The 27,431-nt window shown below is 47.3% G+C and overlaps 1 protein-coding gene across 7 annotated transcripts in view; it reads right to left on the reverse strand.

Annotated features, from left to right (window-relative positions):
* Positions 1–583: 583 nt before the first annotated feature.
* The window catches only part of LOC139477286 (adenomatous polyposis coli protein-like), a 62,770-nt gene continuing 35,922 nt past the window's right edge, over positions 584–27,431 (reverse strand). For 3 of the 7 annotated variants that reach the window (XM_071259833.1, XM_071259834.1, XM_071259836.1), the window contains 10 exons: positions 23,908–24,070; positions 22,311–22,419; positions 20,266–20,451; positions 18,292–18,381; positions 17,378–17,582; positions 16,963–17,126; positions 16,071–16,188; positions 15,105–15,371; positions 14,167–14,268; positions 584–12,264 (listed from right to left, as the gene is read on the reverse strand). In XM_071259833.1, the coding sequence (XP_071115934.1) occupies positions 3,569–12,264; positions 14,167–14,268; positions 15,105–15,371; positions 16,071–16,188; positions 16,963–17,126; positions 17,378–17,582; positions 18,292–18,381; positions 20,266–20,451; positions 22,311–22,419; positions 23,908–24,070 (10,100 nt within the window). In that variant the 3' untranslated portion in view covers positions 584–3,568. Of the gene's footprint in view, positions 12,265–14,166; positions 14,269–15,104; positions 15,372–15,579; positions 15,599–16,070; positions 16,189–16,962; positions 17,127–17,215; positions 17,223–17,323; positions 17,356–17,377; positions 17,583–18,291; positions 18,382–20,265; positions 20,452–22,310; positions 22,420–23,765; positions 23,798–23,907; positions 24,071–27,431 lie in introns of those variants that run through there. The other 4 variants (XM_071259837.1, XM_071259838.1, XM_071259839.1 and 1 more) reach the window with 4 other exon arrangements.

Here is a 27,431-nt window from a genome sequence, read left to right on the forward strand (position 1 = left end):
ACCAGAATCTAGTCTTTGAATTAATTTATGATTTAGAATCTAGATCGAGTCGGAAACGAATTTTTAATAAACAGAAGCAAGATAAGGTTGACCTTTTTATGACGGTGCAATGGTATATCTGGTAGTATTTCTTTTATTACATTGGAGCGCAATATTCCACATCGGCAGGAAAAATTGAGACACAAAATTTAATTTTGTATTATTTCACGTCGGAGTGGAAATAACATACGGACAGCCTCATACTCCGAAACGATGTTCAGACGAATAATTGTTCACATTAATTATGTAACGTGCGTGAACATGGGTTTCAATGTTATAATCATCAAGGTTATTCAGGTCGCTGGCTACGCAGATCGACCTCTCTTGTAAACTACTTCGACATGAAAACATGTTTGGTTTCGAAGCTCAAAGCAACAATGTTTTTCTCAGATGCATTTTTCACCATCCATGACGAGCATCTGTCATAATGTCAATGCCTCGACAATCTTCCTTGTCAGTTGATATCAACAGTGTAAACCGAGCCCTGAAAGATTGACACATCTCGTGATTTCATCAAAGATGACAACTACCTGAATATGGTCAATAAATAATTTATTTGCAAAGTTGATTCTAGTTCTAAGGTTGCCATGGTAACAACATTACACAGGATTGTATAATTTTACAGAATGTTTGTACAAAACACAATGACATTGACTGGTGACAGGAAAACCACTGACTACACAAGATCATAGAAAACAGGAGGTTGAAAAGTAATCCACACTCATGCATGCTTGGCTTACGTCGTCATAGAAACAAGTGCCTACTACAAAGTTGTCAACAAGACCTTGGTGTAGAATGATTAATGCTCTCTTTTCATGCACGGACAGACAAACACACAATGTGCAAAACCTTGCAGAAAATGTCAACTTGATTCAACCACTGAATAGAGTTTAAGATGTTCTCCTTGATCTTGATACAGAACAGAGCTGAAAGGTGCAGAGTTGGGTTGTCAGGAACTGCTTGCTTAGAATAACGCACTACTGCCTACCAATTTGTGTTGGTGTGCGGATTGTTTTCTTCATTTTTGACAGCAATTGTAAGGAGTAAGTTGTCCAGAATTTGTGAAAAAGAAGGGGCCTGTTGTCAAGATAATTGTGAAGTAGGGGACCAGTTAAGATAATTGTTAAGTAGGACCTGTTAAATTATTGTTAAGTAGGACCTGTTAAGATTATTGTTAAGGAGGTGACCTGTTGTCAAGATAATTGTAAAGTCGGGACCTGTTGTTAAGGCTATTGTAAAGGAGGGGACTTGGTATCAAGACTATTGCAAAGGACAGGACCTGTTGTCAAGATAACTGTGAAGGGGGGCACCAGTTGTTAAAACTATTATGAAGGATGGTATGAAGGAGGGCACCTGTTGCCAAAATAGTTGTGGGGGAGGGGACCTGTTGTTAAGACTACTGTGAAGGATGGGACCTGTTGTCAAGCCTGCTTGATATGAGGGGAATTTGGAGTCCAGCATATTGCACATTAACCCTGTCTACTGAGGTCCCGGAATGACTGGAAACTGTAAATGCTGACCTCAAACAAGACTAGAATCACTCACTTCAATCTTCCAGTCACAAAAAATTAGAAACTAAATCAAATACTGAATATTTCCGACTTGTTCCTTGAAGCACCAGTAGCCTGTGATCACCTCCCACTTGTGTCTGTTACATAATGGCTGAGTAAACAGAGATGACATCTAATGGAAGTACCTGCACAGTGGAATACTGAGGAGCATTGTTTGAAATAATGTCAAAACCCAAGACAGTCAGGCAGGTGACCCATAAGTGTTGCCTGCCCATCTTCAAAGTTACCTGCCCCACTCAGACTGTGAATAATTACTTGAGGATCACAAGGAGTTATGATAAAAATGAAAACGTAAGTTGTCTTAAAGTTATCTGCCAGACAGTCGGGTAGGTTGAGAAATATTTCACACAACCTAACAGAAAAGATTCCAGCCATGAGCAGGCGGGCAGGCAGTTATATCAGACACTGCTTAAGAGTAAACTCGGGGGGGGGGGGGGGGAGTTTAATGTGCATCACCAAACATTTTGTCAATGCATGCATGTTATAACAAGTAGAAGTAACAGCAGAAGCTGACAGGATGAAGACTGTGAGGGGGCAACACATGTCAACTGACGGGATGGGAGTCGGTGCGGGGTGCATGTTGTGGGCCTAAACACGAACACTGACCAGAGGTGCACACACAGAAAATGCATAACTGTATTTATTGTAGAGAGACTAGGCATGTCTGACGGGGATCTGATGGTGTACAGGATATCAGTAAAGCAACAGCTAGTTCTCTGGCTTGTCATTCTGTGAGTAAATGTCAGTAGTAATGGGGACACATTTTCACAACAAATATTTTCACAAAGCAAAGACAATAATAATCTGCAATGAATGCTTGATGTGACACTGAGTGTCACATTGTTACACAGTGTCATGATTTCATCAGCTAGATGTGTCACTGAGTGTCACATTGTTACACAATCATCTGCTCGATATAGTCTTGGAACCTCCACAACACATAGTATATTATAAACACACTTGATCTCCTGCTGGTAGCGCAGCTGTCTCTGTTCAGGATAGCACCTTCGTGTCAGCTTGTCACTACATTCTTCATATGCAAATACAACAGGACACGTGTCACTAAACCGTCACATGTCCTTACAGCTGTCACGAGTCACTACAGCTGTCCCATGTCACTAAAGCTGTCACTACAGCCATCACTACTGTTGTCATTTGTCACTAAAGCTGTCTCATGTCACTACAGGTGATGAGGACGAGACACGTTCCGGCAGCTACACGCAGGAGGTGGTACTGTACACAGGTTGAGGTGTATGTACACAGCTATGTACAGGGTATGTACAGGGGCACGTTATGTACACTTGGTGATTGTCCACCATCGTCAACGTCACACAATAAATAAACACACGGAAGCAACAAGCAGGAGCCGGCTTGGTCCTTGAGGCAGAACAAGATGCCAGTACATACAGCTAGAAGACATCAGGTGCAAGCATCGGCGTGGAGGATGTCAGGGACTTATCAAACAGCACTAAAACACCACTTGATTGTTTACATAACAGGTAAAGCCAGTTGCCAGTCTGCCCAAGCATATGTCTGTCCACATTGAAAGCAGAGGTCCACAGTTCACACACACTGCCCTGTCTGTACAAATAGCAGTCAACAGGCAGAGGAACACAGTTCAGAGGCTGGCAATGTCATTCCACTGCCTAAGGCAATCATCAGCAGAGTGACATAGTTCCACACAGGTATCATTGAACCGGTGTCACAGTGTCAACAGGTGTCTGCCACACAGGTAACATAGTACTCACAGTTGTCATAGTACAGGCGTAATAGTGTCACAGTTGTCTGTCACATAGGTAACATAGTACCTCACAGTTGTCATAGTGTCAAAAGGTATCTGCCACACAGGCAACATAGTACCTCACAGTTGTCATAGTACAGGCGTAATAGTGTCACAGTTGTCTGTCACATAGGTAACACGGTACCTCCCAAGTTTCATTGTACCACACAAGTGTCCTTCACACAGTTGTCACCATGCATGGCCGTTTGTTTTCTTCCTCTACACTGTTTTCGTCTATCTTCATTGAGTTATTCAGATATGATTGTCTTCTTCTTGCCAGCAACATTTCAGTTTTTGTGGCATGTTTAGAGCCAAGAGCTGGAAGACCTGATCGTTTGTTGTCTGTGATCACGATGTCGGTTGTCACCTCTGACCTGTTGTTCTGGACCACTGGTGGTTGTTCTGGTTTGGGAGCAGCGGGCGGGCTGTAGTTAAATGGCGGAACTATGGCGGAGGGGCTGGTGCGTGACTCTTGCCACAGAGTTCCTGCCTTGGGGTTGGCGAGCAGATTGCGGCAGTTCTCCGTCAACTTCGCCTCCTCTTTGCCCTTCTTGTCCTTTCCCTGTTTCTGAGAACCAAAGATTTTGCTTAGGCCTGGTTTCTTTCCAAACAGCGTCGACTTGATGCTTTGAGCAACAGACTTGCCCTCCTTTTTGGAGCTTTTAGATTTTGATTTTCCATCCTTCTTGCTGTCCCGCTTGACCCAGATCTGCGGCTCACCAGTTGGAACTGAGCTCATCTCATCAGGGTATCTCCGCCACACATTCCCCGGCGTACTGTCATCACACGATTGGTTGACAATGGTGGACAAGGAACTAGGCACCGAGCGACAGGTTTCGTCTGCGTTGGGCAGTGTGAGAGATCCTTCTGCTCTCTTCTTCTTCCAAGTGCCACTGTTGACAGGCAGGGAGTGCATGGAGATGTCGTCCAGCGAGTCGACGGAGCAGGAGAGGCTGGACATGCAGCTGTTGTCGTACAGGAGGGTGGAGTCTGACTTGTCGCCGATTCCATTGACGGACACATGGATGTTGTCAGCTGTCACACAGTGATTCAGCTGGGTCAGGGATGGACTCTCCTGGAAGGCTGTGTTCAGATCAGTGTCAAGGTCATCCTCCACATCCACTACATCAGAGGAAGGGACACTGCCGGCATCCAGGTCGGCAGTGATCTTGTCATATGTGCTACTTTTAGTTATACCCTCTTTAGGAGCTTGTTCAGTGGCAAGAGAGTCTGTTCGTTTAGGTGGTGGTGGCTTGTTGGCTCGGGGCTTGCCACTGGGTGCCGGGAGATTGCTGGGTTTTGGAGGGGAGCGTTTGGTCTTGGCTGCTGCAGCAGAAACAGGAAGTCTGGAAGCTGTTGCTGATGGAGGAGAGTCCCCATCCTCCTTCTTCCACAGAGTAGCAATCTTACTGGGCACCTGCTTCTTCCCGCCAACCGGTGGCTTCTTGTCAGAAGTGGGCGTGGCCACCTTTTTGTCTCCAGCAGCTGACAAAGTCTTATTCGGTGATGCTCCCTCACTCTTCCTGCCTCCGACACTAGTATTAGACGAACGCCTTCCAACTGGTGTTGTAGGCCTGGAATTAGTCTTCAGACTAGCACTACTATCAGATTTCTTAAGTTCTGACTTGCCTTCCAGTCTCTTGAGGTTGGAGGCTGAGCCACCCCGATTGAGAGATGTTCCGCTGCTGGTTTTGCAAAGGCTGGACCCACTCTGGGTCTTGGTGAGGCTTGTTCCGCTGCTCGTCTTGCGCAGGTTGCCACCACTTCCAGACTTGTTCAGGTTGCTCTTGCTGTTACTTCTTGGTGGAGTTGTCTGTCCCTGGACTGGACGAGCAAGGTTAGAAGGCTTCTTACCAGCCAAGGACGTATTTGGAGTTCTTTTCACCGAGCCTGACCCATCGTTTCTCTGCATTTGAATTTGTTTGTACCGTGCATCATAGCTGTTCTCTTGCGAGGTGTCTACCATGAAGTTAAAACCATCCAGAGCTTTACTCCAAGCCTCATGTTGGCTTCCTCCAGAATTCCTATTGGAACCTCCAGAATGACGCTGATTCTGAGATGGGGAGGATTTCTTTTCTCTCAGCTTCACGGACTCCGGGTTGGTCTTGTTGGCATTGTGGTCCATGTCTATTGTAGGTGCACTCACAGATGCAGTGTCCTTAGTGAAGGTCCCCTGTTTGATGAGGGGCTTAGGTCTGTCAGTCTTAGTCTTGGCTGCGTTGTCTTTGGAGGACTGTAGCTTTGACTGAGGACTAGTTTTAGCTAGAGGTGACCTTGGAATGCTGGATGTTGAGTTGCTCCTGTTGGTAGCTGCAGGGCTGCGAGACTGACGCCTATTAGCAGCAGTTTTGTTGGGTGTGCTGCTGGCACTGGGACCCTGGGTCTGAGATCGAGGAGACACCTTCTTCACCCCAGTGGTCTGGTTCTGAGACTTGGCAACCGGAGATCTGCTGTTGGTGACTGGACGTGCACTGTGGCTGCTCACTTCTGATCTTGTTGTCGATGTTGACTTGACCGATGAAGCAGAGGACCTGCTACTGGTGGTGTAAAGAGGTTTTCTGCGTCCTCTCACAGCAGTTGGGTCCCCTTTGGGCGGAGTTCGGTTTAAGTTTTCTTTGCCAGGTTTAACTATCTTTGGTCGTTTCTGTGATGCCACTGATCCCTCTGCCTGTGAGATGGTGGAGCCAGAGTACTCACTGACCTTCTCTGAGGTGTTGGACCACGACACGGAGATCTCCGACGCTGTGTCCGAGGTGTAGTCATTAGAAACAAGTGACAGTGTCTCATTCTCAATAAACATGTCCTCGTCACATACACTGCCAGACATCTGGTTTGTGGACAGCTCCGACACAATCAAGCTGGCATTTTCTTCGAGTAACAGAATATCTTCAGGTGAGATTTCTTCCTCAAACGAGCTGGAGGTGTCTCGGTTGTTCACGATTGTCTCATCGGCAAAGATGTTTCTGACAACAGTAGTGTCTGCCTCGTTCCCTGACACCTCAGACTCGTCCATCATCCCATCCTCATCTGTGTGGATTTCTTGGGGGAAGGAAGTGTTCATCACATCATCACAACTGCCCTGGGACTGGGTGAGAGCCATCTTCATAATAAAGCTGTCATTGAGGTGGGACTTCTCGCTGTCGATTTTCTCCGTCATGGAGTCTGTAACTGCCGAATCGCAGCTCGCCGTGAGCAGCTTCTCACGCAATGCCCTCGCCTCCTCCAACATGCGGTTATCAAATGATGCAGTCGTCTCCTCCACCGCGTCAGCAGACCCTCGAAAGGGCCGGTTGAGTTTGGCGATCTCACTGTTAGAACTATCTTTCTTCGCCTTGACAAAGTATTCACTGTCCTGGGAGTGAGACCGCTTCCAGCCGAAGCGCGAGTTGTGTGTGTGTTGTGAGGACTGAGTGTTCCAGGAGCTGGCTAGAGATTCCTGAGTGCTGGACGACTGAGACACCCTCTGTATCTCCCCTGCATCGGAGCAGCTGTAGGACATGGCCTTGCTGCCAGGCTTCTTGAACACACCCTCATCCATTGAGTCATCTGACCTCATTTCCAGGGACGTACTCTTCGACAACTTCTTGTCACTCTTAACTTTACCCCCAATTGACCGTCTAGATTTGTCCTCCCCACGACTGATCCGACTCTTTGGCATCGCTGAGCTGATACACTCGTCTAGCAGAGCCTGTTCTGAGGGTGTGGGGTCAAAGGCTGTGGATTCAATGCTGAGCTCACTGAGAGAGCTGTTTCGTGAAAAGACAGTTGGAGTGTCCTCCACCTTGAAAGGCACACGCTGGTCTGTGATCACAGTGGTGTCCGATGTGGGTTTGTTTGGTTCTGGGCTGTGTAAAGAGCTGAGTGAAGAGTTTCGGGAGAAGCACATGGGCGTGTCCTCCATTGCATACCGCTTGTAGTTGTCCTCACTGTCCTTGGTATGATCGATGATGACGCTGCTCTCCTCACTGGACTGCCCCACGACATGTCTCTCTTTGGGTAGCGAGCTGGAGCTGGAGCTGACTGTGTCCGACACCTCGCCATGCTTTTCCACAAGACCCTGCACGTCTCCGCTCAGCATGCTAAGTTCACTCAGTGAATCGTTGCGAGAGAACACCAGCGGCGTGCCTTCCACTTGATACACTTGTGGAGAGTCCATTGAGTCCCCTCCATAGAACACAGAGTCATCTATTTGACCTTGGCAAGCCGAAGTCATATTGGAAACCTTATGTGCGCTTGTCTCAGAAAGCCTGAATCTGGCTGCATCATCCACGGAATCAATAGTCAGATCGCTTAGTGACGTAGCATTCGAAAAGTTGAGAGGTGTCCCCTCAACAGCATAAGATTTCACGGTATCGGCTGCTTCACAGGGTTTGGATGTAGCCTGTGGTGGAGGTTGGGTGGCAACACTTGATGTTCTCTGTGGCTGGAAGGCAGCTGGAGCTCCAAGCAACTGTCGGACGTTTGGAGCAACTTGAGCTGCTGGGATTTTAGAAGACGATGATGGCGGTGAGTGTTTGATGTGTGGTATAACTTGGGATGCAGGTTTTCGGTTGATATCCTCGGCACCTTCGGCCTGACGGTCCATGTCCAAACGCCTTGCTACTTTACTTTTGGGCATGGCTGCTTGGATGACCTGCGACACAAGCAGTTCCTCAGTTTCCTCGCACAGGGAGCTGTTGTCAGATGTGATGTCGGAAGTCATGTCCTCCACCGCCGGAGCTGGTGACTGCTTCATGGACGTCTCATCAAAGGACAGCGAGCTCAGGTCACTCACTGAATTAGCATTGGAGAAGTTGAGTGGTGTTCCTTCTGTGGCGTACGTCTTGACTGTGTCAGAGTTGAAGTCAGGTGAGTAGCTGTCCACGTCCAACTGACTTGTTTGTCTGGGGGTCGACTGCTGCTGGATGTCGCTCACATATTGCAGCTGATGAGGTGTGGAGACTGTTGGCACCACAGGGGGCTTGTTGGGTGTGAGTTGAGGTCGGGGCTGAGGTCCTACAGAGCGGGATCCTCCTGTCTGGGGCGTCTGCTGAAGGCGGTTGTTCTGAGGGCCTCGAGGTGTTTGAGGTCCTCGGTTGGGTCCACCACGTGGAGTCTGTGGTGACCTGGGAGCAGGTTGAGCTAATTGTGATGTAAGTGATGATTTGGTTGTACTCTGAGCTATACGGGAACCTGTCTTCCTGTCATCAAGTTTGCTGGGTGTCAGGGGGACAGTCTTACCAGGAGGACTTAATTTTCCGGCAGGAGATTTCGGGTCTTTACGAGTGAGTTTGTTGACAGCTGTGGGAGATTTGGAAGCTTGTGCTGCGATATTTGTCACTTTCGTTGGAAGCTTGGATTTGGTAGCGGATCCTAGGTTATCAATCTTTGGCACACCAGACTTCTTTTTGATTGCATTGTCTGACGAGCTTTTTCTCATTTTGCGACTGGAGTTATTTGGCACTGGCATAGCGGAGCTGATGCACTGAGCTAGGATGTCCTCTTCTCCCTCAGACACCTCCGACATGGAAGAGTTCTCTTCATTCAAGTGGTTGGAAGCCTTCGTATCTTCAGATGTACTGTCATCCTGGCTGGGGTCAGTCTTCTTTCCTCCAGCCTCATCATCGATTGTTAGAGCACTGAGCATGCTGTGTGTGTCGGACATGGTGGGTGGAGTGCCTTCATCTGCGTATACCACAGGGGCCTCCATTTTGCTGACTACAGACAGGTTGTCTGCGGCTATCAGGGCTGCCAGGCTGGACACAGGTGGGGCTACATCAGAATCACACGCGATCTCCTCTGTGAAGTCTTCAGGTTTTTGCTCCAGGTCTGCCTTTTCTTCCTGTGGCTCTGGTTTGGGACTTGTAGGCATTGTTTCACTGGGGGAGTCCGGGAGTTCGCTGGGTGACACAACCTCGCTTGCACGCCTACTGTACTCACTGATCACCGAGCTGTGCACAGACTGAGTATCAAAACTGCTGAGAGACCCCAGCGAGCTGCAGCGGGAGAACATCAGTGGGGTCTCCTCCACATGGTGGTGATCATCAAATGTCACTGTCTTGTGCTCCTTCTCCACCACTTCCGCCGTCCCTGGTGTGGTAGATCCGGCTGTTCCAGGTGTTGTAGATCCTGCAGTCCCAGGCATGGCAGATCCGACCGTCCCAGATGTTTTGCTTGTCTTCCTGGCCTCGGAGTTCTCGATTACTGATGTGGACATTGCCTCTCCCTTCTCTGACTCCTCTATGCTGGAGAGGACAAGCTGATGGCGACCTACATGGGACTCAGGGAGATCCCGAGCTTCACTGCTGTGCAGGCTGCTGAGAGAGCTGACCCTGGAGAAGCAGACTGGCGTCCCCTCTTCACAGTACGTCTTGGGTTGGTCCATGGGCACGTCCCTCGATGTGGGGGAGTGGAAAGTCTGCTCAAGTGCTCCCTCTGCAGCCTCTTCCTCCTCAGGGTTGGTACTGCTGGAGTCTTCGACCACAGCAGGCCCTGGACCAGATTTGGCTGTGCTAGAAGCACAATTTGGTTCTTCAAATGTGTTGCTGTAGTCCTTCGTTTCATCCTCCGCTTCCTCACACTCTTTCTTAGGCTCAGCTTCTTCTTTGTATTGAATCTTGCCGGTGAGGTCTGTAAGTGATGTGGCAGTGGACAGGTATGGTGTCCCTTCTGTGCAGAATGTCTTCACCTGGTCATCCGTGAAGAAGCTGGGCATGTACTCATCCAGCCTCTCATTGGTCCTGCGTGCTTCCTCCAGCTTGCAGTCAGCACAGTGGGGGTCAGACTCCTCGTACGGCGTGCTGGAATCTGTCTCAGCCTCCTGGTATCGTACATTGGGTTCAGGCTGGTGATACCGTTGGCCTGGTTCAGCCTCCTGGTATCGAACATTGGCTTCAGGTTGGTGATACCGTTGGCCTGGGTCAGCCTCCTGGTATCTTACACTGTAGTTGATTGGTTGATCCTGAAACGTTTCTTCTACATTCTCTGCATAACGGAGACTGAAGTTGGTCGGCTGGTCGTCCATGTCGATGTCGGTCTCAGCGTATGCTCCATATTGCGTTGGGATGCCCTGGTGAGCTCCAACATTGCGGTGACGAGGCTCGTACACGTTGCGAGCGTTGTGCGGTGCTGGGAAGCGGTTGTGCACCATGTTTGGCATAGCTCTTGGTACCATTGTGGAGCCAACAAAATTGCCAACTTTGACCTGAGGTCGATTATTAAGCTGGTCACCACGACTACCACCAGCTCCAACATCCTGGTACTTTAGGCTGTAGTTGATTGGCTGTTCATCTCCCTCCCCAGCTCCAGTGTCACCCACATCGACATTGTTCCTCTTGGGGCCAATGTACATCTCCTTAGCATTAGGGAGGTAGTTAAAAGGCTTCTTACCAAATTGTTCAATGAGGCTTCTTTGAGGACCATTGAAGTTACCTCCCTTGATCTGAGCGGACTGATATGCCAGAGCGCGAACATTGCGAGGACCTTGTTGAGATTCAGGTTCAGCTGTTGAGTTGGCTGGTAGACCAGCATGCATTGCAACTTCCTGCATCACTTGGAGTATCCGACTGTTTGGTGCTCCTCCTATTCGGGTTCTGTCCACAGCGCACCCGTCTGAGTTGAACCTGTGCAATCCTCCTCCATCTCTCTTCCTCTCCAGGCTGCCAGCCTGACGTTCATGCAGTAGGCGTGAGCTCTTGGCCAGCATGGTGTGTGCCCGTGACCGGTCATGGGAGATGTCAGAGTGAGTGCTGCCCACGCTGTCCTGACTGCCAGACCGTGCAACCCTCTGTGGGGACCGCAGTTTGCCGTCCACTCCGGCGCTGTCCGTACTCCCTGACCTAGGGAACATGTGACCTCGCATCATGGGTCGGCGAGGTTCTGTGTCGGCCACGGGGAACACCACGACGTTGTCCCCAGAGTACCGGCGTGTGTAGGCATTGTCCTTCTTGGTCTCAGTTGGACTGCTCCGCGGACTCTCCACATTCTCACAGGTTTCCGCCAGGTTTTCATCCAACTCCTGTTCTAGTGCTCTGACTTTCCTGGCATGAAGTCCTGGACGGTTCGACCCAGAGACCCGGTCAAGGTCAAGGTTCTTCATGGCTGGGCGGGCTGATAGGAGATTCTTGAGGGCAGCAGCACTTCCCATGGATATCATCTTGTGTTTTGAGTGCACCAAGTTCCTCAGCATGCTGACTGCACCCATCTCCCACAAGGCCTGCTGGTCCTCCTGGCATCGGGCTGACAGGTTCCACAATGTCCCACACGCGTTGCTCACAATCGTCAGGCTCGTGGAGCGCAGATGCTTGAGCAGGAGCTGCAGGCAGCTGTGTTGCCGCAACACCTTGCGGTAGTCCTCCCTCACGGCGATGTGACTGGACACATTGCGGAGGATGCCCCCGCCGTTCTCTATGATGGCGAGTGTCTTGGAGGGGCTCTTATAGGTGAGCATGCTGACCAGGAATTCCAGCGCCCCTGACACAGCACAGATGTCCGCCTTGTTCTCTGTGCAGTGGGCAGACAGGTTCCACAAGGCACTTAGAATACTTTTCAGTGTGGACTCCTTCTTCACTTGCATAGCAGCTGCCATCAGCGTGGTGACAGCATTCACCTCACGGAGAGTCTTTTTACTGGCGAGGTCGGCGCGCCAAGACAAGTTGCGTAACACGCTTGCAGCTACCTGACACAGGTCTTCATTCGGGGAACCGAGCTGGGCCACCAGGCCCTCCATCGCACCCTTCATGGAGCACAGCAATGCCTTGTTGGTCCCATCGCCGAACGTCAGGTTGGTCAGAGCCATGCACGCGTATCGCCTCATGGTGATGTTGTATTGCTCTGTGGTAGGGCCGTGGGCGTCGTGGTCCACCTCCAGCAGCTCAGCGATAGCCTGCAGACCACCTGCAACAAAGATGTTCGGTGAAGGGGTGGGACAATCTAGAATGTACAGTTAGACCATCTCGAATGTGCAGTTAGACCATCTGGAATGTACAGTTAGACCATCTAGAATGTACAGTTAGACCATTTCGAATGTACAATTAGACCATCTGGAATGTACAGTTAGACCATCTGGAATGTACAGTTAGACCATCTAGAAAGTACAATTAGAACCATCTAGAAAGTACAATTAGATCATCTGGAATGTACAATGAGGCCATCTGGAATGTACAACTAGACCATCTGGAAAGTACAGTCAGACCATCTAGAAAGTACAATTAGATCATCTGGAAAAAACACTTAGACCATCTCGAATGTACAGTCAGGCCATCTAGAATGTACAACTAGACCATCTAGAAGGTACATTAGACCATCTGGAATGTACAATTACACCATCTAGAAAGTACAACTAGACCATCTAGAAGGGACATTAGACCATCTGGAATGTACAGTTAGACCATCTGGAATGTACAAATAGGCCATCTGGAATGTACAATCAGACCATCTGAAAAGAATAATTAGACCATCTAGAAAGTACAATAAGCCCATCTAGAAAGTACAATTAGATCATCTGGAATGTACAATTAGACCATCTGGAATGTACAGTTAGACCATCTGGAATGTACAATCAGACCACCTAAAGAGAACAATAAGACCATCTAGAAAGTACAATAAGATCATCTGGAATGTACAATGAGGCCACCTGGAATGTACAGTCAGACCATCTGGATTGTACAATTAGATAATCTGGAAAAAACAGTTGGACCATCTGGAATGTACAGTCAGACCATCTGGATTGTACAATTAGATCATCTGGAAAAATCCGAGACCATCTGGAATGTACAATCAGACCGTCTGAATGTACAATGAAACCATCTGGAATGTACAATCAGACCATCTGGAATGTACAATCAGACCATCTAGAAAGTACAATTAGATCATCTAGAGGTGAGGTGAAATTGGGTTTAACGTCGCGTCCAAGATTATTGCACTTATATAGCGACGTGCATGCATGTGTATGTGTGTGTGTGGCTGCTTGTACTAGTCCGGGCTGATGCCGATTTATAGTGCTAGCTCACTGAGATACCATGCCGCAGTTTAACATGAATACCCCACTCAGACACAGTATACTGACTCCGAGCCGACCAGTCCTTGTTTTAGCCCCTTAATGCCGAGCGCCAGACAGGGTAACAACAAGTACAATCTTTTAACGTCTTTTTGTATGACGCGGCCCGGGATCGAACCCTGGACCTTCCGCTCTCCGGGCGGACGCTCTACCACAGGACCACGGAGGCGGTCAGATCATCTAGAAAGAACACTTAGACCATCTGGAATGTACAATTAGACCATCTAGAAAGAACAATTAGACCATCTAGAAGGTACAATTAGACCATCTACAATGTACAATCAGACCATCTAGAAAGTACAATTATACCATCTAGAAAGTACAATTTGACCATCTAGAAAGTACAATTAGACCATCTAAAAGGTAGAATTAGACCATCTAGAAGGTACAATTAGACCATCTAGAAAGTACAATTAGACCATCTGGAAGGTACATTTGGACCATTTCATAATCTGGGGGTGACAGAATTTTTCTTATCAAGATTACATATTTTTTTAATTAAAAACTATGAGCCTGAACTTTTTATAAAGAATAACAACAATATAATTTTTCGGGTAACTATTCTCTTTTTTTTCAACAGTCTGAAGCATAATTATTATTTTCAAGAGTTTTCTGGGGACAATACATTTGTTTGGATAAAATCCCAGGGTATTTTAAAATAAAATATGAAATGGTCGGTCGGTCCCTTAGACCATCTGGGATGTAGAGTCAGACCATCTGGGATGTAGAGCTGGTCTTACCTAGTGTGCAGATAGCGTGACGGTGCTCCTCGTCGAAGGACAGCTTCATAAGAGCAGCTATGGCTGGCCCAGGATGATGGTCAATGTCTGAGGGTCGGGCTGCTGCAACAGGAACAGGAACAAGTTCAGGATGAGGTCTACCCACATACATCTACCCACAGGACATCGAAACACAGGATGTCTCCCCACCGGATGTCTACCCACAGGACATCTACCCACAGGACGTCTACCCACAGGACATCTACCCACAGGATGTCTACCCACCGGATATCTACCCACAGGACATCTACCCACATGACGTCTACCCACATGACGTCTACCCACAGGACGTCTACCCACATGACGTCTACCCTCAGGATGTCTACCCACATGACATCTACCCACAGGATGTCTACCCACAGGACGTCTACCCACAGGACATCTACCCACAGGACATCTACCCACAGGATGTGTACCTACAGGACGTCTACCCACAGGATGTGTACCTACAGGACGTCTACCCACATGAGGATGTCTACCCACAGGACGTCTCCCCACATGAGGATGTCTACCCACAGGATGACTACCAACATGACTTCTACCCACAGGACCTCTACCCACATGTTGTTGTCTACCCACAGGACGTCTACCCACATGATGTGTACCTACAGGACGTCTACCCACAGGATGTCTACCTACAGGACATCTACCCACATGAGGATGTCTACCCACAGGACGTCTACCCACAGGACATCTACCCACATGAGGATGTCTACCCACAGGACATCTACCCACATGAGGATGTCTACCCACAGGACTTCTACCCACAGGACCTCTACCCACATGAGGTTGTCTACCCACAGGATGTCTACCAACAGGACTTCTACCCACAGAACCTCTACCCACATGAGGATGTCTACCTACAGTAGGACGTAACCCTCCTCCCACAAGTCGCCTACCTCCACTGCCTGGCTTGTTGTTCTTTGGTTCGTCTTCTTCCTCGGAGTTATCTCCCCTCAGTTGGTCACAGTGTGCTCTGATTTGTTCCAGGAGCCTGAGGACACGAGCCTCACGCCGACCCCGCTTGTCATCGGGGTGAGAATGTACGATGTTGTGCAGCGCTGCGGAGGCACGTGCTCGCGCTGCTTTACTTCCTCTTGTGTTGCCTAGCAACCCAGAATCCTTATCACTCCCGTGCAGCAATTGGATCAATAGAGGAAGACACCCTGGAAACAGAAAAGAGTGAAATCAGCAACAGCAACGTCAGACAGGAACATAACTCAGGAGCAGCTTTGACAACCGCGCACATTCAGAACCACAGACTGATGTAAGCACACTGTCATCGCATGTTGAATGAATCCAGTTGAGCACAGCTCTGTGTGTCAGTTACTGAAGCAGCAGCAGACTGTCTCATGGCTAAACAGCTAGACTCACCTGACTGTCTCATGGCTATACAGCTAGACTCACCTGACTGTCTCATGGCTATACAGCTAGACTCACCTGACTGTCTCATGGCTATACAGCTAGACTCACCTGACTGTCTCATGGCTATACAGCTAGACTCACCTGACTGTCTCATGGCCATACAGCTAGACTCACCTGACTGTCTCATGGCTATACAGCTAGACTCACCTGTCTCATGGCTATACAGCTAGACTCACCTGACTGCCTCATGGCTATACAGCTAGACTCACCTGTCTGTCTCATGGCTATACAGCTAGACCCACCTGACTGTCTCATGGCTATACAGCTAGACTCACCTGACTGTCTCATGGCTATACAGCTAGACTCACCTGACTGTCTCATGGCTATACAGCCAGACTCACCTGACTGTCTCATGGCTATACAGCTAGACTCACCTGACTGTCTCATGGCTATACAGCTAAACTCACCTGACTGTCTCATGGCTATACAGCTAGACTCACCTGACTGTCTCATGGCTATACAGCTGTCCTGGGAACTGGACATGGCCAGCAGGGTTCTACTCATGTCGTCCTTGTCATGCGTGCCCAGCATCGACAGCAGCGAGTACACCATCTCCACCTGGTGGCAGAAACAAACATCAGCATACATAAGGGGGATGTATGTGCGGAGGTGATGAAAAGTGAGGTGACGTACACGAGATGATGACATGAGGGTGGGGTTGTATTGGGAGGTTACCTAGGAGGCGGCGTTGTATTGGGAGGTGACCTAAGGGGTGGCATTGTATTGGGAGGTGACCCAGATGGCGGCGTATTGAAAAGTGACCTAGGAGGTGGCATTGTATTGGGAGGTGACCTAGATGGCGGCGTTGTATTGGGAGGTGACCTAAGGGGTGGCGTTGTATTGGGAAGTAACCTAGGAGGTGGTGTATTGGGAGGTGACCTAGATGGCAGCGTTGTATTGGGAGGTGACCTAAGGGGTGGCATTGTATTGGGAGGTGACCCAGATGGCGGCGTTGTATTGAGAAGTGACCTAGGAGGTGGCATTGTATTGGGAGGTGACCTAGGATGCAGGGTTGTATTGGGAGGTGACCTAGGAGGTAGTGTATTAGGAGATGACCTAGATGGCAGCGTTGTATTGGGAGGTGACCTAGGAGGTGGCGTTGTATTGGGAGGTGACCTAGATGGCGGCGTTGTATTGGGAAGTGACCTAGGAGGTGGCGTTGTATTGTGAGGTGACCCAGATGGCGGCGTTGTATTGGGAAGTGACCTAGGATGCAGGGTTGTATTGGGAGGTGACCTAGCAGGTGGCGTTGTATTGGGAGGTGACCTGGATGGTGGCGTTGTATTGGGAAGTGACCTAGGAGGTGGCGTTGTATTGGGAGGTGACAGTTACCTTGGTGCCAAGTTGCTGGTGGGGATGCTGCTCGGTCCTGTCATCACTTGGAGCAGCGGCGGAGCTGTTGGTGCTGCTGGTGTTGGTGGAGTTGAAGCTCATGACGCTTGCAAGGTCATGACCTCTGAGGTCAGGGATCACCCCCTCTTCTCCATTTGGAAGCTCTGTAAGTATATGGAAGACAGGGTGTATAGCCTACCCTTCGCTATTGGCAAAGACTCGTGGTATATGGAAGAGAGGGTGTATAGCCTACCCTTCCCTATTGGCAAGGACTCGTGGTATATGGAAGACAGGGTGTATAGCTTACCCTTCCCTATTGGCAAGGACTCGTGGTATATGGAAGACAGGGTGTACAACTTACCCTTCCCTATTGGCCAGGACCCATGGTATATGGAAGACAGGGTGTATAACTTACCCTTCCCTATTGGCCAGGACCCGTGGTATATGGAAGACAGGGTGTTGTTCTGGGAGATATTGGCCTGCAGGATGTCGGGGTTTTCCTGGATGATGACGTCCGACGTCTGTGTTGCTATGCTGATCATGACAGACCCGTGTGTCAGGCCAAACACAGACTTGTCGCTGGTACGTGCGTTGTCAATGCCGGGCTTCGGGACAAAGATCTGAAGTGGACATCAGGAGGGAACTCAGATCAGGGAAACACAACATCAGGCTGTACTGGCAAACACTACACATGTAGCACTGACACCCCTCTGCCTTCAGCAGACATAGGACACAGACGAGACACACACAGTGCAAAGGACAAGACCGACACAGGCATCTTCCCCAGGCAAGTGAGTTAACTGACTTTAAAAGTCCAGTTTCCACCCTTGCCGAACTTGGCTGGAATTACTGGGCTCGATCGTACTTTTACCAGTAATGCCACTTCTTAGCCTCTCCTACGGACCAATCAGATTCCACCTCTCGTACCACTTGCGTTCGCTTCACACAAAATGGTGGGACCCAGTCAGGGTGATCTGATCGATAATCAAGATCTATATTGTGATAAAACGGGTCTTACATCGCGAAATGCATCAAATCACGTGAGCACCTTAACTAAAAACATGAAAAAATTTGCAAAATATCTGCTGAAACGAGTTGGCGCTGTACATGTTTTGCAAATCCTGCAATCGACCAAAATCTGCACGACAGTTTACGAACTGGATTTCGATTTCAGTGTGCGATTTTGATTGGACTGTGCACAGACTCGTTAGTCCCGCCAAAATGTAACTCCATAATCCCAGCCTAGTTCGGCAAGGGTGGAAACTGGACTTTTAGGGTTAGTTAACACTCTTGCCCCGGGAAGATGGACACAGGAAGCAGGTAACTGACCTCTCCACACAGCGCTGTGTTGGTCGCCACATCCTTCACACAGCCTGGGTTCAGTCCCCGCTCCACGCTCATCTGCTGCTGCTTCAGTAACTGAAAGACAAGGGCTGTGCTCAACTGGCTTCATTCAACATGCAATGACAGTGTGTAGCATCTTTCTGTGGCTCTCAATGTGTGTGCTTGTTTATCAGTGGTTGTTAGTGTTTCTCTGTGTGTATGGTTGAGTGTGGTCGTGTGTTGTCGTTGGATGTGTGTGTGCTTGTCTATCAGTGGTTGTTAGTGTTTCTCTGTGTGCATGATTGAGTATGTTTGTGTGTTGTCTTTTGATGTGTGTGTGGTTGTGTGAGTGGTTGTGTGTGTGGTTATGTGTGTGGTTGTGTGTGTGGTTATGTGTGTGTGGTTGTGTGTGAGGTTGTGTGTGTGGTTATGTGTGTGTGGTTGTGTGTGGTTGTGTGTGAGGTTGTGTGTGTGGTTGTGTTTGTGGTTGTGTGAATGGTTGTGTTTGTGGTTGTGTGTGTGGTTGTGTGTGTGGTTGTGTGTATGGTTGTGTGTGTGGTTGTGTGTATGGTTGTGTTTGTGGTTGTGTGTGTGGTTGTGTGTGGTTGTGTGTGTGGTTGTGTGTGGTTGTGTGTGTGGTTGTGTGTGTGGTTGTGTGTGTGGTTGTGTGTATGGTTGTGTGAGTGGTTGTGTGTGTGGTTGTGTGAGTGGTTGTGTGTGTGGTTGTGTGTGGTTGTGTGTGTGGTTGTGTGTGTGGTTGTGTGTGTGGTTGTGTGTGAGGTTGTGTGAGTGGTTGTGTGTGTGGTTGTGTGAGTGGTTGTGTGTGTGGTTGTGTGAGTGGTTGTGTGTGTGGTTGTGTGTGGTTGTGTGTGTGGTTGTGTGAGTGGTTGTGTGAGTGGTTGTGTGTGTGGTTGTGTGTGGTTGTGTGTGTGGTTGTGTGAGTGGTTGTGTGAGTGGTTGTGTGTGTGGTTGTGTGTGTGGTTGTGTGTGTGGTTGTGTGTGGTTGTGTGTGTGGTTGTGTGAGTGGTTGTGTGAGTGGTTGTGTTTGTGGTTGTGTGTGTGGTTGTGTGTGGTTGTGTGTGTGGTTGTGTGTGGTTGTGTGTGTGGTTGTGTGAGTGGTTGTGTGAGTGGTTGTGTTTGTGGTTGTGTGTGTGGTTGTGTGTGGTTGTGTGTGGTTGTGTGTGTGGTTGTGTGTGTGGTTGTGTGTGTGGTTGTGTGTGTGGTTGTGTGAGTGGTTGTGTGTGTGGTTGTGTGAGTGGTTGTGTGTGTGGTTGTGTGTGTGGTTGTGTGTGTGGTTGTGTGAGTGGTTGTGTGTGTGGTTGTGTGAGTGGTTGTGTGAGTGGTTGTGTGTGTGGTTGTGTGAGTGGTTGTGTGTGTGGTTGTGTGTGTGGTTGTGTGTGTGGTTGTGTGTGTGGTTGTGTGTGTGGTTGTGTGTGTGGTTGTGTGAGTGGTTGTGTGTGTGGTTGTGTGAGTGGTTGTGTGTGTGGTTGTGTGTGTGGTTGTGTGTGGTTGTGTGTGTGGTTGTGTGAGTGGTTGTGTGAGTGGTTGTGTTTGTGGTTGTGTGTGTGGTTGTGTGTGGTTGTGTGTGTGGTTGTGTGTGGTTGTGTGTGTGGTTGTGTGAGTGGTTGTGTGAGTGGTTGTGTTTGTGGTTGTGTGTGTGGTTGTGTGTGGTTGTGTGTGTGGTTGTGTGAGTGGTTGTGTGTGTGGTTGTGTGTGTGGTTGTGTGAGTGGTTGTGTGAGTGGTTATGTGTGAAGGGTTATTTGAGTGGTTGTGTGTGTGGTGTGAGTGGTTGTGTGTGTGGTTGTGTGAGTGGTTATGTGAGTGGTTATGTAAGAGTCGTTATGTGTGAGTGGTTGTGTGAGTGGATATGTGTGAAGGGTCATGTGTATTGTCTGTGGTTAACAGTGTGTGGTTGGGTGTGTGGTCATGTTGTGTTGTGTCGTGTCATGTCGTGTCATAGGGTGTTGTGTTGTGTTCACCTGCTGCTCTCGGTGGCGTTGTTGCAGCATCATCATCTCCGCCTCGATGTTGCGTATCCGCTGCAGACGAGCCTCCTGTCGTTGAGCGATGTGTTCACTTGTCCCAAACTTCTCTGTCATGGCTTCCTCCAGTTTCTTGGCTTCGTACTCCACCTGTCTCCGAGTCATGTCTGTCTGCAGGTTATACTGAAACACAGGACCACCAGATGTCTCATCTCAACCGCTCACCCAGACAACAACAACCACCCACCATAGAAGATGGAGACACAGAACCCAATGAGTGAGTGATTGAGTTGGGTTTAACGCCGCTTTTAACAGTATTAATAGTACTCCAGTTATATCACAGCGTGACAGCTTAATGTGGGAGGAAAGCCCGAAGTGATGCAGGCCTCAGACGTTTACCACTTTGGTGAAACCCACGAGCACAGGTATGGCGCTGACAAACCTAGACACATAATTGGGGCGAACCGGGATTCGAACCCATAATCATAGGTTTCTGGCGTACCCAAGGGACGCAACTCTGCACAGCGAATCGCGGCGCCTTAGACAACTGGGCCACCCGTGCCCACAGAACCCAATGACATACAGTTTGTAAATTAGACAACAGGATCATTGCTTTCTTGCTTGTCTGGTGTCCACAGGACTCCAGCTGTATGACATGGGCATGTATGTAATTCAATCTGGAAAAGACAATCCAGTGATTGGTTGTTTGTTTGTGTGTTGTTTAACGCCGCACTCAGCAATATTCCAGCTATATGACAGCGGTCTGTAAATAATCAAGTCTGGACCAGACAATCCAGTGATTAATATCATGACCATCGATCCACGCAATTGAGATCGATGACATGCATGAACCAAGTAAGCGAGCCTGACCACCCAATCCCGTTAGTCGCCTTTTACGACAAGCATAGTCACCTTTTACGGCAAGCAAGGGTTCCAGTGATTGATGTTATGAGCAACAATTGACCCTGCTGGGGTACGATAACAGGAAATACAGAAGACCAATGTGGCAACCAATGGCTTATCAGAAACTGTACTGGGAAGAGCAATGTGGCATCCAATGGCTTATAAACTGTCCTGAGAAGGGCAATGTGGCATCCAATGGCTTATCATAAACAGTACAGGGAAGATCAATGTGGCATCCATCCAATGGCTTATCAGAAACTGTAAAGGGAAGAACAATTTGGTAACCAAACTATGGCTTATCATAAACTGTACTGAGAAGGGCAATGTGGCAACCAATCGATGGCTTATCATAAACTGTACTGAGAAGGGCATTGTGGCAACCAATCGATGGCTTATCATAAACTGTACTGAGAAGGGCAATGTGGCAACCAATCGATGGCTTATCATAAACTGTACTGAGAAGGCAATGTGGCATCCAATCGATGGCTTATCAGAAACTGTACTGAGAAGGCAATGTGGCATCCAATTGATGGCTTATCAGAAACTGTACTGAGAAGGGCAATGTGGCATCCAATCGATGGCTTATCATAAACTGTACTGAGAAGGCAATGTGGCAACCAATCGACGGCTTATCAGAAACTGTACTGAGAAGAACAATGTGGCATCCAATCGATGGCTTATCAGAAACTGTACTTAGAAGGGCAATGTGGCATCCAATCGATGGCTTATCATAAACTGTACTGAGAAGAACAATGTGGCAACCATTCGATGGCTTCATCAGAAACTGTACCCAGAAGGGCAATGTGGCATCCAATCGATGGCTTATCAGAAACTGTACTTAGAAGGGCAATGTGGCATCCAATCGATGGCTTATCAGAAACTGTACTTAGAAGAACAATGTGGCATCCAATCGATGGCTTATCAGAAACTGTACTGAGAAGGGCAATGTGGCATCCAATCGATGGCTTATCAGAAACTGTACTGAGAAGAACAATGTTGCAACTAATGGCTTATCAGAAACTGTACTGGAATGACACTGGCGAGACACCAGCGAGACACTGGTGAGACACTGAGAACAGCACCTGATGACCAAACGGAACCAGGCGTTATGAGGTATCCACACAGATTGTCAAACTTACTGTTTCCGAGAGCGGAAGATTCTCCAGCTTCTGTGACAAAATCTCCAGCTGCTGGAAGAAGCGTTCTCTAAGACTGTCCTCCGTCTGTATCTCCCGCATCAACGCATTCCTGCAAACACATCTCACACATCAACGTATTCCTTCAAACACATCTTACACATCAACGTATTCCTGCAAACACATCAACATATTCCTGCAAACACATCTCACACATCAACATATTCCTGCAAACACATCTCACACATCAACGTATTCCTGCAAACACATCTCACACATCAACATATTCCTGCAAACACATCTCACACATCAACATATTCCTGCAAACACATCTTGCACATCAACATATTCCTGCAAACACATCTCACACATCAACGTATTCCTGCAAACACATCTCACACATCAACATATTCCTGCAAACACATCTCGCACATCAACGTATTCCTGCAAACACATCTCACACATCAATGTATTCCTGCAAACACATCTCACACATCAACGTATTCCTGCAAACACATCTCACACATCAACGCATTCCTGCAAACACATCTCACACATCAATGTATTCCTGCAAACACATCTCACACATCAACGCATTCCTGCAAACACATCTCACACATCAACGTATTCCTGCAAACACATCTCGCACATCAACGTATTCCTGCAAACACATCTTACACATCAATGTATTCCTGCAAACACATCTCACACATCAACGTATTCCTGCAAACACATCTCACACATCAACGTATTCCTGCAAACACATCTCACACATCAACATATTCCTGCAAACACATCTCACACATCAACATATTCCTGCAAACACATCTCACACATCAACATATTCCTGCAAACACATCTCACACATCAACATATTCCTGCAAACACATCTCACACATCAACATATTCCTGCAAACACATCTCACACATCAACGCATTCCTGCAAACACATCTCACACATCAACGCATTCCTGCAAACACATCTCACACATCAACATATTTCTGCAAACACATCTCACACATCAACGTATTCCTGCAAACACATCTCACACATCAACGTATTCCTGCAAACACATCTCACACATCAACGCATTCCTGCAAACACATCTCACATATCAACCTGCAATCACATCTCACACATCAACCTGCAATCACATCTCACATATCAACCTGCAATCACATCTCACATATCAACCTGCAATCACATCTCACATATCAACCTGCAAACACATCTCACACATCAACCTGCAAACACATCTCAGATACCAGCATGTATCACATCAGTACACATGTACATTATTAGTAATGGCTGATACTGGCGGTATACGTCTCATATTAAGTCAGTAACAACCATCTTGGATTATTAATGACAGTATACAGGCTCATGTGTGTGTGGTTAGTCCTGCTCTCTGATTGGTCAATCTCATTTAGAGGCATGGTAAATGTTGCATATCTGACCTCTCCAAGTCAAGGTTGTGCAGCTGGGCATAGATCTCACTTAGAGGCATGGTAAATGTTGTATATTTCACCTCTCCAAGTCAAGATTGTGCAGCTGGACATAGATCTCACTTAGAGAGATGGTAAATGTTGTATATCTCACCTCTCCAAGTCAAGATTGTGCAGCTGGGCATAGATCTCATGTTCTGCATGGGTGAAGTGGCCGTTTGGGGAGTTGACCTCGGACTTGAGACATGTGACGTTGTCCACAGCATCGGCCCAGCTCTCGTTCTCATCTCGCTCTCCAAGGTCGTCTGTACTCAAGTCTACAGGGAAGGAAAAACAAGGCTCAAGACACACTGAATTTTAAGCTGAAGACACACTCCATCAAAAGTCACAAGAATCTTAGACCCCTAGATACACCATCAATTCACACGATCAGCCCCCATCAGACACAGTCTTGTCAGGACACACCCAGTCCCCATCAGACACAGTCTTGTCAGGACACACCCAGCCCCCATCAGACACAATCTTGTCAGGACACACCCAGCCCCCATCAGACACAGTCTTGTCAGAAGGACACACCCAGCCCCCATCAGACACAGACTTGTCATGAGGACACACCCAGTCCCCATCAGACACAGACTTGTCATGCGGACACACCCAGCCCCCATCAGACACAGTCTTGTCATGAGGACACACCCAGCCCCCATCAGACACAGTCTTGTCAGAAGGACACACCCAGCCCCCATCAGACACAGACTTGTCATGAGGACACACCCAGTCCCCATCAGACACAGACTTGTCAGAAGGTAACACACAGCCTCCATCAGACACAGTCTTGTCCTGAGGACACACCCAGCCTCCATCAGACACAGTCTTGTCAGAAGGTAACACCCAGCCCCCATCAGACACAGTCTTGTCAGAAGGACACACACAGCCCCCATCAGACACAGTCTTGTCAGGACACACCCAGCCTCCAACAGACAAAGTCTTGTCATGAGGACACACCCAGTCCCCATCAGACACAGTCTTGTCATGAGGAAACACCCAGTCCACATCAGACAAAGTCTTGTCAGTAGGACACACCCAGTCCCCATCAGACACAGTCTTGTCAGAAGGTAACACCCAGTCCCCATCAGACACAGTCTTGTCATGAGGACACACCCAGTCCCCATCAGACACAGTCTTGTCAGGACACTCCCTATCCCTATCTAATGTTGGGTATCTGTATAGTGTTATATCTAATGTTAGGTACCTGTATAGTGTCATATCTAATGTTCGGTGTCTGTATAGTGTTATATCTAATGTTGGGTGTGTGTATAGTGTCATATATAATGTTCGGTGTCTGTTTAGTGTTATATCTAATGTTGGGTACCTGTATAGTGTTATATCTAATGTTGGGTACATGTATAGTGTTATATCTAATGTTGGGTACCTGTATAGTGTTATATCTAATGTTGGGTGTCCGTATAGTGTTATATCTAATGTTGGGTGTCTGTATAGTGTTATATCTAATGTTGGGTGTCTGTATAGTGTTATATCTAATGTTGGGTGTCCGTATAGTGTTATATCTAATGTTGGGTGTCTATATAGTGTTATATCTAATGTTGGGTGTCTGTATAGTGTTATATCTAATGTTGGGTGTCTGTATAGTGTTATATCTAATGTTGGGTGTGTGTATAGTGTTATATCTAATGTTCGGTGTCTGTATAGTGTTATATCTAATGTTCGGTGTCTGTATAGTTTTATATCTAATGTTGGGTGTCTGTATAGTGTTATATCTAATGTTGGGTGTCTGTATAGTGTTATATTTAATGTTGGGTGTCTGTATAGTGTTATATCTAATGTTGGGTGTCTGTATAGTGTTATATCTAATGTTGGGTGTCTGTATAGTGTTATATCTAATGTTGGGTGTCTGTATAGTGTTATATCTAATGTTGGGTGTCTGTATAGTGTTATATCTAATGTTGGGTGTGTGTATAGTGTTATATCTAATGTTCGGTGTCTGTATAGTGTTATATCTAATGTTGGGTGTGTGTATAGTGTTATATCTAATGTTCGGTGTCTGTATAGTGTTATATCTAATGTTGGGTGTCTGTATAGTTTTATATCTAATGTTGGGTGTCTGTATAGTGTTATATCTAATGTTGGGTGTCTGTATAGTGTTATATTTAATGTTGGGTGTCTGTATAGTGTTATATCTAATGTTGGGTGTCTGTATAGTGTTATATCTAATGTTGGGTGTCTGTATAGTGTTATATCTAATGTTGGGTGTCTGTATAGTGTTATATCTAATGTTGGGTGTCTGTATAGTGTTATATCTAATGTTGGGTGTCTGTATAGTGTTATATCTAATGTTGGGTGTCTGTATAGTGTTAGATCTAATGTTGGGTGTGTGTATATAGATAATACTACACTCATTCTCGTTAGATACCATTTTTACGAAACGTGTGGACTTTCTATGGTATCTGACCGAGCGAAAGCGAGGTCAGATAGCATAGAAAGTTCACGAGTTTCGTAAAAATGGTATCTAACGAGAATGAGTGTGGTATTTTATTTATTACCAACGTTAAATATATATTTAAGTGTAAATATATATTTAAGAGTAAATACATAACACTTCGTTCGTTGACAGACAAAACTGAAATCGGTTGCAAAATCTGGTTGCGCATGAATATTGATATATAACCAAATATGGGCATTGTTGACATGTTTATGCATACGCATTAACAACATGCGCCTGCTGTTCTGTTTGCAAACAAACCAGCACCGACGCTCAAGATCCTTTTGGAAGAAAGTCTTCAACTTATGGTAATTCAAGCGCCATGTTGTTAGTACGCAGGACGCCGATAAGAAAATTTGAAATGTCACATTAGCGCCGCTCTTTGAATATCAGACCAACAGTCGGTCACTCGCACTGCCGGGGTCCCGTCTGTGCAATCAAAATGGTTCGGTTTCCTTGATCTATCAGCTGAATTTATATCATGTTCGTACCATTTTGGAAGAGGGAAATCAGAGTGTTCGCCAAAGACATTCATGTTAACTGTACCACCCTATACTGAAGACGTGAAAATCAACAAACTCAAGTCTGCTTGCATGTCAGTGACAGCTTCGAACGATCGAAGGGCAAGGTCGCCACCGGAATAAGAAAAGACAACAGCGATCCACTCACAGCGTTTTATGCTAGAATGTTATTATTCACATTTGGGATGTTTGGGGCCACAAAATCAGAAGTCATGCACACTTCCACGGAGTTTTCGAATGATTTGTATCGGAACTGTTAACTTTAAGTGATCTGGTCGTGCTGTCGTGTACTTTCATTCATGAACAACACCTCCCGAAACAGCGCCACAAAACACGCTTCAAAGGGGACACCGATGGCACAACTGGATCATACCAAATAAGTCTCGATATCTGTTCAGATAGTTTAAACAGACTTCGTTTCACCACGCTTATCCTTTAACGTTTAATCAAATTGAAAGTTGCGAAAGTGGTCGGGTGCGTCACGCACAAGGGGACCCTCACTCTATTGATCGGTAGTCGTACATTGTAAATCGATTTATAGATCTAGCTCGATTATATATAATGTCTGTAGAAGCTCTATGCATAACTAACATAGAATGCAAACTGAATTTGATGCGTGTGACTATCTTGTTTAGTTTCATAAAGTGTTTGTAAATATCT

This window comes from Haliotis cracherodii, unplaced genomic scaffold, assembly GCF_022045235.1.
Source record: "Haliotis cracherodii isolate W230 unplaced genomic scaffold, xgHalCrac1.p SCAF_32, whole genome shotgun sequence".
Lineage (NCBI taxonomy): Eukaryota > Metazoa > Mollusca > Gastropoda > Lepetellida > Haliotidae > Haliotis > Haliotis cracherodii.